Source organism: Rattus norvegicus, chromosome 14, assembly GCF_036323735.1.
Source record: "Rattus norvegicus strain BN/NHsdMcwi chromosome 14, GRCr8, whole genome shotgun sequence".
Lineage (NCBI taxonomy): Eukaryota > Metazoa > Chordata > Mammalia > Rodentia > Muridae > Rattus > Rattus norvegicus.
In genome coordinates, this window is record NC_086032.1 from 78,902,054 (window position 1) to 78,920,801 (window position 18,748).

Below are 18,748 nucleotides of genomic sequence, written 5' to 3' on the forward strand. Positions count from 1 at the left end.
TTCCACCTATGAAGACAACAAGGTATTCTGAGCAAGGGATAATGAAAGCTGAGGACCTTCAGTAGTGATGCTACCAGAGCTCAGAGCAAAGCTGCTGGTCTTCTGGTCCCATATGAGGGTCACTTATGTGCACTCCTAGGGTGCACTTTCTCTTGTCACCTTCTCCTAGACTTGGCTGCACTTTCTCACCTTACCCTTTCTCAGGGAAGCAATGCCTTAAAGTATACTCCCTCAGTCTCCTGGGATACACCCTCCAGCCTGTACCACCCTGCCACAGGCTACCTCTATGAAGATTTTAACTACTAGGTATCCCTCCAATGTTGGTTCTTGTTTGTTTTCTATGTTTACCTTTTATGGAGCAGAAGTGTTCTGTTTCTGCAGCAATTGATGACAGACAGTAAACTCACCACCCCCATGAGCATGAACGGGAAAGGCAACATAAAGCTCTGGGATGGGCGTCATAAACACCAGCACATTGGTGGGGATAACAGTGATAATGCCCCATTAATGCAGGAATGTTGTCACTGGACCCCTAAATGCTTTTCTTCTTGACTGGCTGTGGGTGTGTGAGCAATGCTCTACCAATTTGCAGATGTAAAAACTGATTCATGAGATGGAAAGGAACTTCGCCTCCATCATTCAGATGGCCCAGAGAGAGGGCCAGAGAGGGTCAGCCATTCTTCTGGGGACGCTGTTTTTTCCCGATTCTTTTTCTTCTTCTTCTTTTTTTTTCGGAGCTGGGGACCGAACCCAGGGCCTTGAGCTTGCTAGGCAAGCACTCTACCACTGAGCTAAATCCCCAACCTGGGAACGCTGTTTTACCACTGACATAGTACTATGAACTTAGGTCTATGAGATGGGAATCGCTGCTATATGCAAATGCTATGTTATGATGAGTGATGTATTACATTTCTGGACCTTAGTTCCCTCATCTTGTCAAAGGAGAAAAAGTATCCTTCTAGTGTTTGTGTCTATGATAGTGTACGTGCATGAGCATGAGAGTCTGTAGGTGTATGAGTGTGGGTGTCTAGGTAGGTTTGAGTGTGTGTTTCTATGTGGGCAGGTTTTCAATGAGACAGCATTTGATATAGATCACAGCCAAGCTGATCCACGCGCCTTCATAGTTATTGAGCTTTGGGTCATGCCAGGCATAAGTCCATGGACTTCATAGAGCACAGGAGAACCTTGCCTGTCGGCAGTCATCCAAAAGAGGGAAACTTCCTTGTTTAAAGCTCCTTTACAAATGGAAGATGCTGTTTTCTTATCCATGTGATCCAGAGAAGGTGTCCACACAGAATATCCAACTTCCTGTTAGGCTTCGGTGTGTGGGGGGGGGGCATCCAGCCATGCTTATGCTTATATATCTATCTGGGACTCTCAACTCTCTCAGCTTCTGCTCATAGGGCAGAGGTGAGGGTTCCCATAGAGACCACTCAGTCCACCAAGCCAGAAATACTTACTCTCCTGCCCTTTCTAGCTAGCCCTTGCCCCACGGCCAAATGTGTTCATTCATTCAGAAAACTCACTGGTGTACCTGGTAGACAAGGATCCATTCAGCAATGGTGCAGAAGGTGAGCAAGGCGGGTGAGTGCCCCAGGCAGTCAAGGGTACACAGAGATTGGAAATGGGGTGGAAGGAAGTGAGCCTGAAGCTGGGGGCTCCACATCCAGTGCCAATTCCCTGTGCACTGTTCTGAGCTGAGGAGCTCCACTGTACATTACCCAGATGCCTGGCATTTTCTGTGGTGATTGAGATATCCTACAACACTCCCTTAAGGGTGGAATGTGGAGACCTAACATGGGAAACTGAGGCTTAGAAGAACCCAGAACATATGCGTGGTCACGCATCTGTGGATGAAAGGCTATGGCAGAAGCTATGCCTGCTGGAGTCAAAGGCTCGCCCCTTCAGAATGCCACTGCCAAGGATGATGGATGCTTGGTGGGTGAGGAAACTAAATGCCAAACAGGCAAGAGAACAGGGGCAGAGCCATAGGCAGGAATTTCTTTCCCGTCCACCCTCTGAAGTCAGTTACAAGTAACAGACAGTGTCACACAGCTCTGAACCTAGTTCCAGTGAAGACAGACTTCAATGAACAGAACCCCGTGGGACCAAAGGGGTCTCCAGTGCCCACATGTCTCCAGAAAGAGATGAAGGGCATAGTTGTCATAGTAAGCCAGCACTGGAGGTGACACCATGAGATAATGCAAGTGAAAGACGCCTTGGGACAGTAGTGACAGAGTCACCACATCCATGCCTGCTATCTCAGTATGTTACTGTTGGCATGAGAACCATGAGAATGTAGGGACATAAGAGAAAGAGGGAGGTGGGTGTTGGGATTTACTGTGTCTGTCCTGTAGCAAATGCATGCCTGGGTTAACTGCTCTACAACTGGGCTCTGAGACTGACCAGCTGCAAATCCTGACTGACCGTCTGGGGAGAAGTCAGTCTGCCTCCATCGGTCTTCCCACTGCCCTACTCCCATCAAAGCAGACAGAGGGCCTGCCCAGCAGGAAGCCAAGGCCACTCTACTCAAAATGTGTCTCTGACCCTGCCTGAGAGATGAAGCCACAGCCACATCGGCTACTCTCTGTCACCCCCAACAAATAGCCTCTTCGTCAGCCACCTGCAGCTGAGGACAAAGAGTAGAATTCCCTGTCCAGTGAGGTCACCAGTCCTGGGCAAAAATGTCCCACAGAAGGAGTTGGACTGGGGAAGTCCTGAGACGGGCTAGCGGAGGGAAAGAAGATACAGGGTCCCATGTGAATCTGCCGGACTGCATGCACCACCCCAGGCTAGACTGGGAGAGGGAACTCACCCCTGGCGACCCTCTGGATTTGGTTGTTTGTCCATTCCTAAGAACTTACCTGCCAGGCTGTCTGGGTGAGAAGACCTCCATGTGGAGCCCTCTCTTTGGCTTCAGCCCTTGGTGGTTACCCTGTGTGTTAGCTCCAGTGTGCCTGTAGGACAAGAGTGGCTTCCCTTGGCGGAGCCCTGTAGCAGCTCACTGTCTCTCAGACCTCTCTGCCAAAGCTCTGTCTCTTTTGTCTGCCCTGCAGCTGTATGTGTCGTCCGACCTGGGGAAGAAGTGGACACTGCTGCAGGAACAGGTGACCAAGGACCACGTGTTCTGGTGAGAGTTCTTTCCATGGGAGCCTTTACTCCCCTCCTCACTCCAGGGGATCTTTAGGGTCCTCTGTGTATTCCTGGAATGTCCAGGGCCCACCATCCCTCAGACCTTATTCCCTCATGGCCAGGCTATGTGACTTTGTGTTGTTCAGGCCCCACCTTGTCCTCTGTGTCCATCTACTGGGAAACACAGGGACCCCAGCACAATACACCTCAGGGTAGCTTAATGCACCTGGCTGCCCTCCTCCCAACTCCTTGCCAACTCACCTCCCACCTGCTCCTGAGAGGTGTTCTGTGTGCATACAGTACAGACACCTCCTTCCCATCCCACCTCCTCGTAAGGCCATGCTTGTGCTTGCAAGGGTCCACTTCCCATGTTGGTTTTGAACACTGACTCCTGATGTCTGTGCCTTCTGCTCCTGGGAGGAAATGATGATTGCTCCTCTGTAGTGACCCACTGGAGTACCCTTCCTGAAACCAGAGGGCTGCTGTCAGTCACAGGCCCAACACTGATGCACTCTGAGAGAAGCAGACTGTCCTTTGAGTCACTCCCCAGAAGTGGGGGCTAAGGCCAGGAAGTGGGGACTAAGGCCAGAAGTGTGATTTCTCCAGTTCTGCCAACATGAAGGCCTCAGGGAGACTGTAGCATTGTCACCTGTCTCAAGCGAGGCTAAGGGAGTCCCAGACTGGCTCTTGGATACTCTCTAGCTAGAGGGAAGCCAACCCTGGGATATGGGGAAGGAAGGACGAACATTCAGGCTGCTATTATCTTGGACAATTCAGACTGGCTCTGCCCACAAGTTTCGCCTGTGGCTTGGGGCTGTGCCTGTTATGTGGGAGAGTTATAGGATGCTTGGCAGCACAGCTGGTTGGATCCTTTCTGGAATGTGGTGACAGACAAGGGACGGCCCCTGTTGTGAGCAATAGATAATGCTGTTGTGACAGCTTTGTCCTTGGATCTGCAGCAGAAAGCACCAGGACCTCTGCTTTATCTCAGGCCTGGCTCATTAGCAGTGTTGAAGCTACACCACACACTGGCTCATTAAGGAGATCCTGAGGGGCGCGGAGCAAAGCGCCAATTCTGGACTGTCACCTCCCCTCAGCGGTCAGCAGCCCTGGAGTTAAGCCAGGAAAGTAGGCGCTGGCTGATGCCTTGTTATGAGTGAGCAAGTGAATGGGTGGGTGAGTGAATGAGGTGCAGACGAATGAGTGACTGAGTAAGCAGGTGGATGAGCCTTTAAAGGGCCTCCAGAGCACCTAGAATGTCCCTGCCCCCTGGATCTATCAGTGTGTGTAGCTATTACCTGGGCTGCTCAGGCCTCTGCTCCAAGAAGGGAGCTTCCCTGAATATTCTCATTTTCTCTCTCCCATTCTCTCTTCCTCTCCCCCTCCCCCTCCCTCCTCCTCCCCCTCCCTTTCTATCTTCCTCCCTCCCCCTCTCCCTTATCCTCCTCCCATCCCCATCTCCCTCTCCCTCCCCCTCCCCCTCCATCCTCCCATCCCCTTCCCCCTCCCCGTCTCCCATTCCTCTGCCAACTTCGATCTCCTTCCCCTTCCCTACCCCACTCCCTTCATTCTTAGCTCTTTTCCCCATCTCTCTGGGAGTTTGGAAGAGGGGGTGTGCCAGCTGGGGAAGGTCCCAGCCTGAGTTTCCTGACCCCTTAGCTCTCAGCCCTTGTCTTATCAATCTCTATCCCACTGGCTCCTAGAGATGCTATAGTACTTCTCTGGAGGCATAGCACAGGCTTCTTAATAGGGTCCCAGGACACAAACCTCGCCTGCAGGGGAACTCTGAAAGGAGTATGAATTCTGGGTCAAACAGACCTGGTGGGAGCTTCAGGTCACCCTGGCCAGCAACTAACCGTGTCCTTGAGCAAGTCACATAGCCCATAGCCTGTTAATGATGCAAGGCTTACCCATGGCTTAAGGTAGTCTAGTATGTTTATAAGGGTGATACGGGAGAAAACTGCTCTCACAGAACCTCTGCCAGCACAGAGGCTTGGGATAAACTCGGAAGGGATTTTTCCCTGCAACCTGTGGTGGGCAACTTGACCGGTCGTCTGCCAGGTGAAGGAGAGGGCAGTCACTCAGGTCCCGATCCTAGTTGGAATCCCAGTGATCCTGTTAGGTGTGTGTGACCATAGGAGTACCAGCCTGTGTGTCTTAGCTGGGCTGTGAGACCCAGATGAAGAAGTGAATCATATAAACAATGCTATGAACAAGTGGGTGCTGGCTTCCTCAAACTTGAGCCAGATTTATCCAGCTTCGTCAAGGCTCCCGTTGGACCTTGAAGGTCTGGGGGGGGGGGAGGGAGGGCTATATCTTCTGGACTCACGAGAGTAACCCCAGAGCTAAAGAGGCTATGTGGTCAGTGAAAGCCCAGGGGGTGGTTGTAGCTCTCCATTCGCGGATGCCATCTTCAACCTCTCCTTTTCCAGGGCTGTGTCTGGGGTGGATGACGACCCCAACCTGGTCCACATGGAAGCACGGGACCTCAGTGGAGGTAAGCAGGTGCTGTGCGCCGCGGGGTCCCTGAGCTTCCTTGCCCAGCGGTGCTGCTCCGCTTGGCTCTTGTTTACTGGTGTATCCTCAGTGGTCAGCCCTGTGCACCGACCTCACTGTGTTCTGCTGTGCTGTAATTTGAAGCACACTTGTCTCCCCGCTGGGGATGGATTGAAGTGGAGGAACCTTGCTCTGTGGGAAGTCTATTAAAAGGGCAATTTGTTCCAGCTCCTGAGCACTGAGTCTTTCCTACTACATGGCCCCACCCAGCCTGGCTGAAGACCGAGATGGCTCTGGGTCTCTCTGTGGCTCCCCTTCCACAAGCAACTTTGGGGCCATCACACTGAGCAAGTCTCATGTTGGGGAAGTGACAGAGGTCCTGTCAGCCCTCTGCAGTCCCCAGGCACTAGCTAGGTGGAGCCCTGGGGGTCCTGGGCAGGAAAATTTGGTCCTCCTTAAGTGGGTTGACGCACGTGGCCAACAATGGATCCACACAGGTTAGTTCTCTGTGTAGGCAGCTGTCGCCAGGTGATGACCTGTGCCATTTCCAAGTTCTCAGACAGGGCTCCATACCTCAAAGGGTGGGGCCAAATGTTACCCCAACTGCTGTCTTGGTAAGCAGGGAGCAAAGCTCAGAGGGGGGGTGTTGGGATGCCAAGTCTTAGGACACACGTCCCATGCAGTGACGTATAGAGGTGACGCCCAGCAGGCTCCATGTGACAGCATGTCTGGCTGAGACTCAGAACATGCCATGCTCTAGGAGAAAAGATAGGCTGAGTCCTGGATCAGGGTGGTTTACATCCTTCACACAGCCTCCATTTTGGAGGAAGCGGAGTTTGTGTGCAGCAGGCTTCTCTGCATCAAGAGCCGCTGGACCAACTTGGCTCGTGAATGGGGCCCTGCCTAGCTCCTGAAGACATCACATCCTAATTCACCAGCACCCAGCCTAGAGCCCTGCTGGAACAGTGTTCAGAGATTGGCAGAAGATCACTTAAAATCCTGAGGTCCCATCTCCTAACCTGTTGTCCCTGTTATCCTCCAGGGGACACTGTTCCAAGATCACCACACTCCTGTTACCTGGCTGGGACTGCCTGGCCCTGTTTATATATTGTGGGCTTTTCCCCATCACCTCCAGGTCACCTCAGCCAACCACTCTTAGGACTCCACAGTGCCCTAGCACTCAGCTTTCTGTGCATTCCCCTGGCCTGAGGGCTTCTTGAGTTTGAATGCTGACTGGTTCTTAGTCTCCCAGCAGAGGTGTTACATCCGCCAGGCCCCCTGTGTACAGCCTCGTGCAGGACAGAATGATACTCACTGCCCTCACCCTACCAGAGCAGCCTCATTGTCTGTCTGCCCCTCGCCACAGCAGCAGTTCTCACTGCTCCCAAGAGCCAGTCCTCTCTGGCAGTCATCCACAGCTCAGGACCTTCCTTGGGCAGTTTCCTCATGAATTGTGCAGGAATGGGAGTGGGAGTGGGTTAATGAATGAACGACAAGTATGTGAATGAGTGAGAGTGGGTTAATGAATGAATGGCAAGTATGTGAATGAGTGAGAGTGGGTTAATGAATGAATGACAAGTATGCAAATGAGTGAGGGTGGTTTAATGAATGAATGACAAGTATGCAAATGAGTAAGGGTGGGTGAATGAATGAATGAATGAGTAACAAGTAAATAGTGAGTGAGTGGATGAGTGAGTGAGTAGATGAGTGAATGAATGAGTGAGTGGATGAGTGACTGAGTAGATGAGTGAATGAAAGAATGAGTGAGTGGATGAGTGAGTGAGTAGGTGATTGAATGAATGAGTGAGTGGATGAGTGAGTGAGTAGATAAGTGAATGAATGAATGAGTGAGCTCATGAGTGACTGAGTTAATGAATGAGTGAGTGAGTAGCTGAGTGAGTGAGTAGATGAATAAATGAATGAGTCAGTGGGTAGATAAGTGAATGAATGAGTGAGTGGCTGAGTGAATGAATGAATGAGTGGCTGAGTGAATGAATGAATGAATGAGCATATAAGCGGTTGTATGAATTGAGTGAGTGGATGAATGGGTGGGTGGGTGAGCAAATGAATGAGAGAGTGAGTGGCTGAGTAAGAAGATAACTGAGCCAGTGAGTGACCGGTTCAGGGCTTGCATGAGTGGATGTCTGCAGTCTGGCTGTTTCAACCAGCCCTGGAAATGCCTCTCAAGTGGGAGACAGCAGCTTCCCAGCAGAACCAAGTTCAGTGTGATGCACTGGAACTTGTGAGGAAAGATGAGAGTTTGGGCTCTGAGTTAGAGGGAATGTGTGCCTAGACACCTACTCCTGCCCAGAAAGGTGCCCAGGTCTGTAAGGGGCTGGGGCTTGGGCTGGGTGGGGCCTAGAGTGTCACTTCCATTGGATGATGGTTCTCCCACACACCAGCAATTTCTGGCTTGTTGCTAAAGAAGCCCCGAATGGTGCCTGTCCCTACTGGGACGGCCTCATGGTGTGTGAGGCTCTCTGAAAAATGAAACTTCAGACCAAGCCAGGTGCTGGTGTTACCGAGTGGTGGGAGCCCAGAAGTCCTCGCTGCTCCTGAGCCTCAGCAGGGTCTGTACCTCCTGGCTGCTCTTGTCACCTGCAGGCTATCGGTACTACACGTGTCTGATCCACAACTGCTCAGCCCAGCCACACACAGCACCCTTCCCTGGCCCCACTGACCGAGGGTCCCTGACCGTGCAGGATGAGTACATCTTTTTGAAGGTGAGTGTTCCAGGTGCTGGGAGAGGACAATGCATGACCTTTTGCCATCATAAGAGTCAATAGAACAACACTTCATTTCCAAATGCCGCTTAGCAGGACTGAGTCTCTGCGTCTTTATAGAGGTGCCCAGGTACCAGAACCTCAGTTCAAGGTTTGTCCTGATTTTCTCTGTCCACCGCGCATCTGCCCACCATCTGGGACCCACAAATCCAAGTATATACATTTCACTCGGTTCCTTCCGTGATTTGGGTTTTATCCTGGGTGCTCTGGTTATTGAAGACCTGTGTGTGACCAGGACACTGCCGCAGGCCCCCAGTATATATCTCAGGCCAACTGGGAAATGCTAGTGAACCCTGCTGGGAAGCGTCTTGGCCATTTCTAGAATGGGAACCCTGGACCCTGCTAGACTTGCTAGCCCTCACATTGTTTGTGCTTGTTTTTTCTCATTGTTGTGCCAAAGTACCTGACAAGAGCACCCTAAGGGTGATTTTTTTTTCCTTCTCTATAATTCCAGCAATACAGCCCATACGTCAGGGAAGGTGTGGTAGAGGGAGTGAGAGGCAGCTGTTCAGTCGCACACGGTTGGAGAGCAGAGAGGATGCTGGTACTCAGCCCACTTCCTCCTTCTTAGCCAGTCACTGACCCCAGCTTATGGAATGCACTGCCTACATTTAGGGTGACTTCCCACCTCAGTAAACCTAGACAATCTTTCACAGACAAGTCCAGGGACTGGTTTCCATGGTGACTCTAAATCCCAGCAAGTTGACGACTGACCATCACCATCTCCAAGTTCATCTACAGAGACAGGCCATTTCCTTGGGTTTCACTGCTGGTCCTTGCTCTGCCCTATAGAACCTTGGGAGACAAGCTCAGAGCCTCCTGCAAGAGAACTCCAAAGAGCAGCCCTGAGTCCTGTCACCAGAGGGTCCTCCAGGTTCCGTCCTTCTTCCCTGCCCAGTCTCCATGCTGCTCCTTCCTGAGTATGAGCCATCACAGCAGTGCTGGCCTCTCTCTCAACCTGGCAGGAAGTCCTGGGCCCCACGGACCTCACTGTGTCACTGGTCATGCTCAAGACCTCTGCATTTGCACCTATAGGTCTTATACGTACCTCCTTTGGTAGCGACCAGTTGGTTCCCATTCCTGCTCTGAAGAGGTTTCTGTTGCCAGGGAGAAAACCAAGCTACCATGCTTCATGGAAGACCCACTGCCTTCACAGTCATGGTGGTCATGTCCTTGTGCACTAAACCTCCACCAAGTGGCTTCCCCAGGGAATGAGAACAGGTGAAGCCTGGCTCTGCTTCTGACGCTGAGCTCATCTACCTGACGGGCTTGGGGAATGGGCGCATCAGCTTCTTCAGGACACTGTCAGTCACAGCATCCCTCACCTGTTAGAGGTCTTCTGTCTCCTGGAATAGCTGCTACTGTGTTGGGAAGGATACCAGGCCTTCCCACCTCTGGGGCCCTTTCTCCAAGTTCCTAGAACCAGTGTGTCCAGGTCATAGCCATTCTACTGAGGCCTGGACACCTCCAGACCAAAGAGTCCCTTCCTTCACAGATGGGTCTTTGCAGTGGTGAAAGGACAGTCCCCTGGGAGTGCTCCATTGGGATTCTGAGAGTACCATCCCCTTTCAGAGAAACTGAGCTTAGGAAGCTACTGTATCCTCAGAAGGCCCTGAGCCCTTCTTAGAGCTGGGATTTGAAGTGGTGTGCCCGTGAGCCAGCTCCACACTAGACAGCCCCACATATGGAAACCTGCATACAGTGGGACTCACACCTGACTTATGCTCACACCCATATGGAAACCCTATAAATGCATCTCGTGAGCACACGCACGTGTGCACACACACACACAGAGTGCACTTATGTATGTTCACACACAAACACATGCTCATACAAAACATTCATACACATACATGCTCACATACACACATACACACTCCCGCATGTACATGTTCACATTTACACTCTCATACACAGATATTCACATAGTTCACATACACAGTGCACATACAGACATACATACAGGCATGTGCATACAGAGAGACCCACCGCCTGGAGATTCATTAGGTTCCACACCTACCCATGTGCACACACTGAGAACAGGGAGCTGCCTCAGAGAATCCACCACAACCAAGTCCTTTCGATCTCTCATGAGCTTAACCTTGACCACCCAAGGGAGCAAAGGCCTCCTCTCCAGTCTCCTCTTCAATGGAGGAAATAAACTGTGTAATCTCTGGGCCTCCGTTTCCTCATCTGTTTGGTGCAGATGACCAAACTCATGGGGCTGTTTGCTTTGCAGTCAGAGGCACTGCCCCAGGGGAGTACCAAGGGGGATGCTGGCCATGTAGATGGGCCCTGGAGAATGTGACTTATTTTGGTTCCCTTGCCTAGAAGGCTGGATGATCACTTTTGGAGACACACATATTTTCGGCCCGTCTATACCTCCACCCAGGGGCTCACTGAAGTGCTCTCTCTGAGAACGTTTGGAAATGGAACGTTCTCCACCTTGTCCCGTGACTAGGCTACAAGGAGACGGGATGCTGAGAGATGAGATGAGAGGCAGGTTCTGGTTGCTGGAAAGATGTGGGAAGTCCCTAGAGTTGCAGCACTCGACAAGGGGTTTTGAGAGAGGAGCCTGCAATTTTGGGCAGAACAAGACATGTTAGATTTCTTGTGACTATGACAGAGAAGCTGCCAGAGACAACTGGAAGGAAGGGAGAGTTACTTTGCTCACAGTTTGGGACATTGCCATTTACCCTGGTGAGGAGGGCCTGGCAAAGCCAAGCAGCTTACCCCATGGCAGCTGGGATACAGAGGGAGACATCTGTGCCTTGCTACCTGCTTCTATTCCAACTTAGGGTAGATCTTCTCCGCTTTGATATCCCTTCTGAAAATGCTCTCATAGACACGATGTGAGGTGGGCGTCACCATCACCTAGGTGACGACCCTGAGTCTAGCAAAGCTCCGAACCACCACGGCTATGAGCAGACAGGCCAAACTGTCCGCTTTCAAACTGAGAGTGGAGTTTGACTGGGGGTTCTGTCACTTGACACTGTGTTTCTTCCCTAGGCGACATCAACAAACCGAACCAAATACTATGTCTCTTATCGCCGCAGCGACTTTGTCCTGATGAAGCTGCCCAAGTATGCCCTGCCCAAGGTGAGGTGGCCTTCCATGTCCTATGCCAAATGCAGAAACTGTGAGATCTCATTCACTGGGGTTTGGGAATCCCAAGGTCAAGTGAGGCAGGAACAAAGAATGGATGTGGCCACACTTTCTCAGCCCCTGCCTGTCCATTGTAATAAAGTATCTTTGGAAAGAGCAAAAAGAAAGAATTAGAAGGCAGAGCATGTGCAAAGGACCTGGGGCAGGGGGCACAGCCAAGGGTAGTGTGGAGTGGCAGGGAGACAGCCTCTCAGGACCTCTATGACCAAAGGCTATATATCTTAAAGTCCTCATTTGTGAGCTATGGAGCTAGGTACCTCAGACTTTCCTGAACCAAAGGGAAAAGCCAAGTAGGCCTTCCTTCAACATCTCTTCAGAAACAGAGAAGAAGGGACAGAAAGTAACAAGCTCACTAGGTTATTGACCTGGCTGAGTAAGCAAATTTAAAGCTCATGTTTTTCCTTTCGGCAAAGACAAATGTCTTGGAGCTGAGGGGCTCTGCTGGGCCTGTTAGGGTTACAGCCCTGGTCCTGGTGTGGAGAAGAAGATTCTAACAAACATGTCCACAAGTCATGGTTTCTGTGACCTTGAGCCCAACTCCCTGGGGACTCCCAGCACCCGAGCCCTCTACCCGGGGCCTGTGACCTGCTCCCTCCTGCTCACCCAGCTCTGCAAAATGCTGAAGAGCATACCCTCAGCAACCTATAGGTCTGCTAACTGCATTTCCTAATCAGATTTTGTTGCTTTACGGAGAGTTTGCAACTCTTGCCCGCTTCCTCTCAACAAGCTGTCCATTTTTTGCTTTTTTAAAGTTACGTGAATAATGTCAAGAAAGTGGAAGTGGCTGCCTCAGCCTAAAAGGAACCTCAGCTAAGAGTTCCTTCCCCCATTCCCGCCCTGTCCTGGTCCTCCCTAGTCACATACCAAAGTGACTTTGGTGTGGCTAACTCAGGAGTTACTTCACCAGCACCTTGCTTAGCATTACAGTGTACCTGGCAGCTTTTATAAAAGAATGCATGGTCCTACAGTAAGTGACTGGCTGCAGAGCTTCAAGCTCGGGAGTCAGCACCCTGCTCAGCCCAGCCATTGTCCAGATATGTGGGTGTCCCTCTAAGTGCACCCGCTACACTGTGGGGCTTCACTGGTGAGAGTTTCAGGAAGTGGACTGAACACACACAGAAGTCATCCTGTGGAACTAGATCAGGCTTGGCCCAGTGGTCTGGTTCTAAGTTGAGCCATGCCTTCCCTGCTCCATGTCTAAGGGGGTGGGTAAACAATACTTTTCTGCCATTTTGGTCTACTCACTCCTGGATGCTTGGAAGGGTAGCCAGCTGTTAGGAGAAGTCAGCATCCTTGGTTTGAATTGTTGACTTGTAATGACTGTTTTTAAAGTCCTGCAGTTCCCTGGCAGAGAAAAATGTTCATGCAAAGAATCTACAGAACCACAAATTATATAAAAAGCTCTCACAGGGATAAGGCAAAGGCAAATTTACTTGAAAGAAAAAAAAACCATCCTGTGTTTGTAATAAATTTATTTAAAGTAAAATGAAATTCATATCGCACAGAATAGAGGAGAGTGGTGTTGGAAAGGATGGGTGAATTCAAGCTCCAGGGCCTTCTCCCTGCTTCCCCTTGGCAGCAGCCACACTGCAGAGTATAGCTCATGGCCGCTGGGACTCTGCGGTCTGTTATAAGGCTCCAGCGCCCAGGCCAACTGGTATAGGCCAGATTTTGACAGTTTAAGCTTTTGACCTAGGAACAGTATCCATACCTGCCCTTGCCTCACAAGGGCAAATGTGTGTGCTTTCCTGGAGCAGCTAGCATGTGGCCAGGGGTGGGTACTTTAGACCTTTCCCTCCAGACACAGGCCTGTACTCTGACATCAACCGTCAAAGTCAGCTGAAGAAGGGTAGAGCACATCCACCTGCTTTTCTTTACCTCTTTTCTTCTTTGGAGGACAGGTTTTTTAAGGACCAGCATATCTAAATGTATAGGAAAGGGGCCCAATGTCACCATACCTCACACGTGTCAGTCTGGTGCTCAGAGTAGACAAAGCCTTTAGTGATCAGAGGCAAAAGCAATAAGGCAGCCTCACAGGGAACAGAGAGTTGAACTCGAAGTTACTGTATCAAACATCCTGTTTTCAGTGGACAGGATGGAACATGCCTATAATCCTAACCATTGGGAGGCTGAGGCAGGGGGATCATGAATTTGAGGCTAACATAAGCTGAAGGGTAAGACCTTAAAAAATTCAGAGCACGCGCGCGCGCACACACACACACACACACACACACACACACACACACACACACACTTTCCAGTTTTAGTCATCAAGTCATCAAAGATCAAAAGGCAACAGACAACACAAGGCAACAATCACAGAGAGACAGGAGAGCATGCTCTCCTCAGAACTGAAACAATGCCTCAGAAAAGCCAGCTGGTTGACCTGCTGGGCAGACTTCAATAGAATTGTCTCAAGATGCTCAGAGAACTGCAAGAGGACACTATGCACAAAAGAAAAGTCTGCAAAGAAATAGGAAATGTGAAGTGTGCCATAAAAAGAAACCCTGACACCATAATTAGAAAGAAATGAGAAAAGTAATAAGCAAAGAATGTCCACCTAAAGACTCAGAAGTAGATCTGGGCAGGCAGAGGAAGAATCGAAAACTTGAGGACAAGACAGTAGAAGAAGCCAAATATTATGACCTTTTGACACCATCATCAAATCAGTGCTTATACACTGAGAATCCTAAAGGGACATGAGAGCAAGGGACACAGAGATTGATTTAAGAACAGTGACTTTTTACTCACCCCCCAAAATCATGAAATGCATGAATGTGAATGTCTCAAAGGTTGGAATATACGAAGGCACGTGCAAATGTACATTTTGATCAAGAGATTAAGCCAGAAAGGTGAAGGAGGAGTCTAGAAAGCAGCACAAGAGAAGCCACTTGTCACAGAGGAGGGATTCCCTGCCTAGATGACCTGCAGATTTCTTACCAGAAGGCTAGGGGACCGAGTAGCCAAAGCACTGACAAAACAGGAGGAAGGTGCTGGCTTGCAGGAATCCTTTGTGAATTTCATAAAAAGATCTGTGCTGGGGCTAGAGAGATGGCTCAGCAGGTAAGAGCCCTTGTTGCTTTTGCAGAGGACCAGTGTTTGATTCCCAGCTGTTGGGCATCTCACAACCTCCAGTAACTCTAGCTCTGGGGAACCTGGCGCCCTCTTCTGACCTCTGTGGGCATCCATGCACATGACAGACATTCACACAGACACACAGACACATAAAAAAATTTTTTTTAAAGAAAAAATATCTATGGAATATTTCATTGGGGTTCCATATGAAGGTCCATGAGAAATTTCTGTCATCATGCTTATTAAAATGTTCTAAAACCTTTTCTGTATATGTATAGTATGCTATAATTTATACACAGTTTATGATTATAACTTACGAGTTTTGGTTTGCGTATGAGCATATGCACAAACATAGAAATGATGTGACTCACACATATATCGCTTCTGCCTGCTGGCCCATTCCTTCCTCCATGTTTCATCTTTGTCTCAAAGTAAGGATCTGGAGGAAATCTGGGACAGTTCTCCGGATTCATTCTGCCCTTCATCTTAGTTTAGCCAAACTTACAGTCTAGCTGCTGCTCAGCTGCACAGGGAAGCCATCTTCCTCTGCATGTGGTCATGCGTTTACGATCCGCCAGTGAGAAATTAATGAAGTTTTCTTGTGCCGCTTCTGAGAGCACCATATGGAGGTCCGCCCCTCTCCCCACGCCCCCGATTCCTGCTGCCTTCCATTCAGTGTGATGCTGGGACTCTACCCAAACACCCATCTAGGGCCCTGAAGGCAAGCACCATGTCCTGGGTCAGTAGAATGATGACCCGGCAGGAGCCCCACCCCTGGTGACTTTGCTGGTCCTCCACGGTAGCCTGCCCACCACTGGGCTCTTCTCATAGGCAGGAGGCTGTCTCTTAAAGACTCCTGTGTCCGCCAATAAGAAATATTAACAAACTAATGTTTCCTGTCTGCAGATCTTTCCGGGTCACATGTGCCAACCACATGTGAAGGTTCTGGGCATCTATTAACAATGGAGTTAAGGAGTGGTTTTGCTTGCTTCTCTAAAAACAAAAAGTGAGGGAAATAAATGGAGTTTCTATGAAAGTGCAAAGGATTTGTTGCACTGGTCAGCAAGTCTTCTGCATGACCTTTCTCAGTACTGGCCCAGAAGAAGGGACACGAACAGCCTGTTGGGGAGGGAACCGATCTGAACTTCATGATAGCAGGCTAACAGCATGCAACAAGCATTCTAGAGACATTTCCTGTCTCTGATGTGGCCATCTCCCTTCTTAGAATTCATGGGAAGGAAATAAGCAGAGAGGCAGGGAGGGACTCGGATCTAGAAACATCCCCTCTGTCCTCTGCAGCAGGGACATACGTGGCTCAGTGAAATACGGCTGGGCCACAAATACGTATCATGCAGTCATTAAAAGTGGTGTTTATAAATAACATTCATGGCAGAGGAAGAAGACACCCACACAGTGTGCAGAGCAAGCTATAAAGCAGACGTGGAGAGTGTATGAATCATGCTTTGGAGAGAGCCCGAACATAAACATGTTGAAGTGTTAATTCCAGGTCTCTCTAGAGGGGCGCTGTGGATGGCCCCAAGCTGCTTCAGTGCTTACAGGAAGCGCCGTGCAGGGCCTCTAACCAGTTTATGTAAGTGGTGTTCGATCAGGGCTGTTGCTGAATTACTGCACCCCACCGTGCAAGTTCCCTTTGCTCCGTCCTCCTATAAGCTTGACCCTGCCAAGCCTTCTTGTGGGAAAGTCTTTACTTTCACCCAGTTCTGGTGGATCTGCTTATCTACCAAACCCATGGGCATGACCTCCCTGGTGGACAGCAAAATGGCCCCCAGCCAAAAGCAAAACGTCCTGCCTCCTGCCCACAGCTCAGGGACTGGGGGTGGGTACATGGGTGTTGGCCAGCATGTTCCCACAGGCACTCCAGAGCCTTCCATCACCCTTCTGTCTAATCTCATATATGGGACCACATACTTCTTCCTGAGTCACGCCCCTCTTAGTTCATCCTTTCTTATATTTTTGGTTGTGAGCCTAGCCTTTAACGGCTGAGCCATCTCTCCAGCCCCAGTTCATCCTTTCTGTGTGTCAAGTTTATGTCTGTAGACACAGGGTCCAGATCCTTTCCTGTAGGGTCCTCCAGCTGTGGAGGTATATGATAGATGCTTCGCACATTGAACCCCTTTTTGCAAAGCCCACCACTCCATTTTTTTCAGCTGTTATCCACTTTTTTTTTTTCATCTTTATTAACTTGGGCATTTCTTATTTACATTTCAATTATTATTCCCTTTCCTGGTTTCCGGGCCAACATCCCCCAGCCCCTCCCCCTCCCCTTCTATATTGGTGTTCTCCTCCCCATCCTCCCCCCATTACCGCCCTCCCCCCAACAATCACATTCACTGGGGGTTCAGTCTTGGCAGGACTGAGGGCTTCCCCTTCCACTGGTGCTCTTACTAGGCTATCACCACTTCATTTTTAAGGGTCTTGTTATATAGCCCAAGCTAGCCTCAGTCTCATTATTTTCCTACCTCAGCCTCCTGGGTGCTGGGTTCCAGAAATGTACTACCATGCCCAGCTCAGAAATGCCTTTTGAACACATAGCATAGGGTACAGTCTGGCAGGGAGGGGAAGGACCAGGTGCCAACTCTCAAGAGTCCAATGAGTCCCTCACTGAAGAGACACAAAAATCACTTCCTCAAAGTGAGCACACCCCAAAGGGCATGAGGGTAAAGGGGTGTCTTCATGTGAGGGTCCCCCCCCGCATCCATCTTCAGCTCCCATAGCCTAGCAACCCCTGTCAGAGGACTGAGGAGTTCCAAAGGGCAGAAGACAAGGCTTGGAGGATACAGGGCAAAGTTGTTTAGCTGGGAGATGGGAATGTTTTGATACCCAGGTTCAGTGGTCCCAGCTGCAGCTTCTCTGGTCATTCAGTCCACACAGGTCTGCACAAAGGGAGAACAAGGAGCCTAGGTCAGCCCAGCTTTGCTTTGCACAGGATAGGGCTCTTTTTCTGAATTGTACAGTTGTTCAGCTGATTCCCACAGAGCTACCTGACACACAAGGGGAAACTGAGTCCTGGAGCCATTGCCTGGACTGCGGTTCTCCCAGCAGTTTTTGTCCCATGGGGCCCAGGGCCAGGTGCACAGGATGGCGGACAAGTAGAACTTGTTTGCAGGGTGCTGTGTGGATACCACGCTCTGACTGTTAAAGCAAGCTCTTCCTTTCTGAAGTTCAGGGCAGAGGTAGCGCTGGCAACAGGTCCTGATGCAAGTGCTTCCTAAACATGTGTGCTGGACAAACAAAGAGATGATTGACTCCCAGCATGGGGGTGGGGGAGCCCAGCTGGGTACCTGCTACTCATTCTGACCATGTGGGGTACTTGAGGCAGCCCTTCCTCATTGTAGGGAGTTGGACAAAGTCCAGTGGGGGTGAGGAAGAGGACACATCCTCACACTATCCCTCAATCTAGTTTTAAAGCTATGGCACGGAGGTCTATGGAGGTGAAGCCACTTGTCCACAAAGCTGAGTGTGGCTCATCAGGTTCCCAACCTTGATCACCCTCCTTGATCAGCTGCTCTCCAGGGCAGCAGGAGATGTCACTGTACCCCGGGCTACCCTCTCTGACAGCTCTTCTGTCCCCAGGACCTACAGATCATCAGCACAGATGAGCAGCAGGTGTTCGTGGCCGTCCAGGAGTGGAACCAGGTGGACACCTACAACCTGTACCAGTCGGACCTGCGTGGAGTGCGCTATTCGCTGGTGCTGGAGAACGTGCGCAGCTCGAGGCAGGCTGAGGAGAATGTGGTCATCGACATCCTTGAGGTAGGCACCAGGCAGGGTAGGAACAGCTCGAGCTCCCCACCCCCACCTGTCTTCCACCTCCCTTGCCTAGGGAATACTGGTACCTGCAAAGCACCAGATGTTTCAGGCTTAAGGGCCAGAGGTGAGCATAGGGAGTTAAAGACAGAGAGGGAAGCTGGTTTCCTAATGAGGTTCATTGAAACAGTGTTTGCTAATGAGGAGGAGATTCCTGGTGGGTGACATCTTGCAGAACTGAGATCAGTCTTTAGCATGCAAGGTTTTCCCTGTGCAAAGGCAGCCACAGCCACATATGGTTTGAGCTATCCTGGAGCTGGGAGAGGCTC

General features: G+C 50.4%; 1 protein-coding gene across 5 annotated transcripts in view; it reads left to right on the plus strand.

The window, feature by feature from the left end:
• Sorcs2 (sortilin-related VPS10 domain containing receptor 2) overlaps positions 1-18,748 on the plus strand; it is a 368,293-nt gene that overhangs the window by 309,764 nt on the left and 39,781 nt on the right. For all 5 annotated transcript variants that reach the window (XM_039091958.2, XM_039091954.2, NM_001107225.2 and 2 more), the window contains exons 5-9: positions 3,057-3,130; positions 5,565-5,629; positions 8,233-8,351; positions 11,421-11,510; positions 18,246-18,425. In XM_039091958.2, the coding sequence (XP_038947886.1) occupies positions 3,057-3,130; positions 5,565-5,629; positions 8,233-8,351; positions 11,421-11,510; positions 18,246-18,425 (528 nt within the window). The remainder of the gene's footprint in view (positions 1-3,056; positions 3,131-5,564; positions 5,630-8,232; positions 8,352-11,420; positions 11,511-18,245; positions 18,426-18,748) is intronic.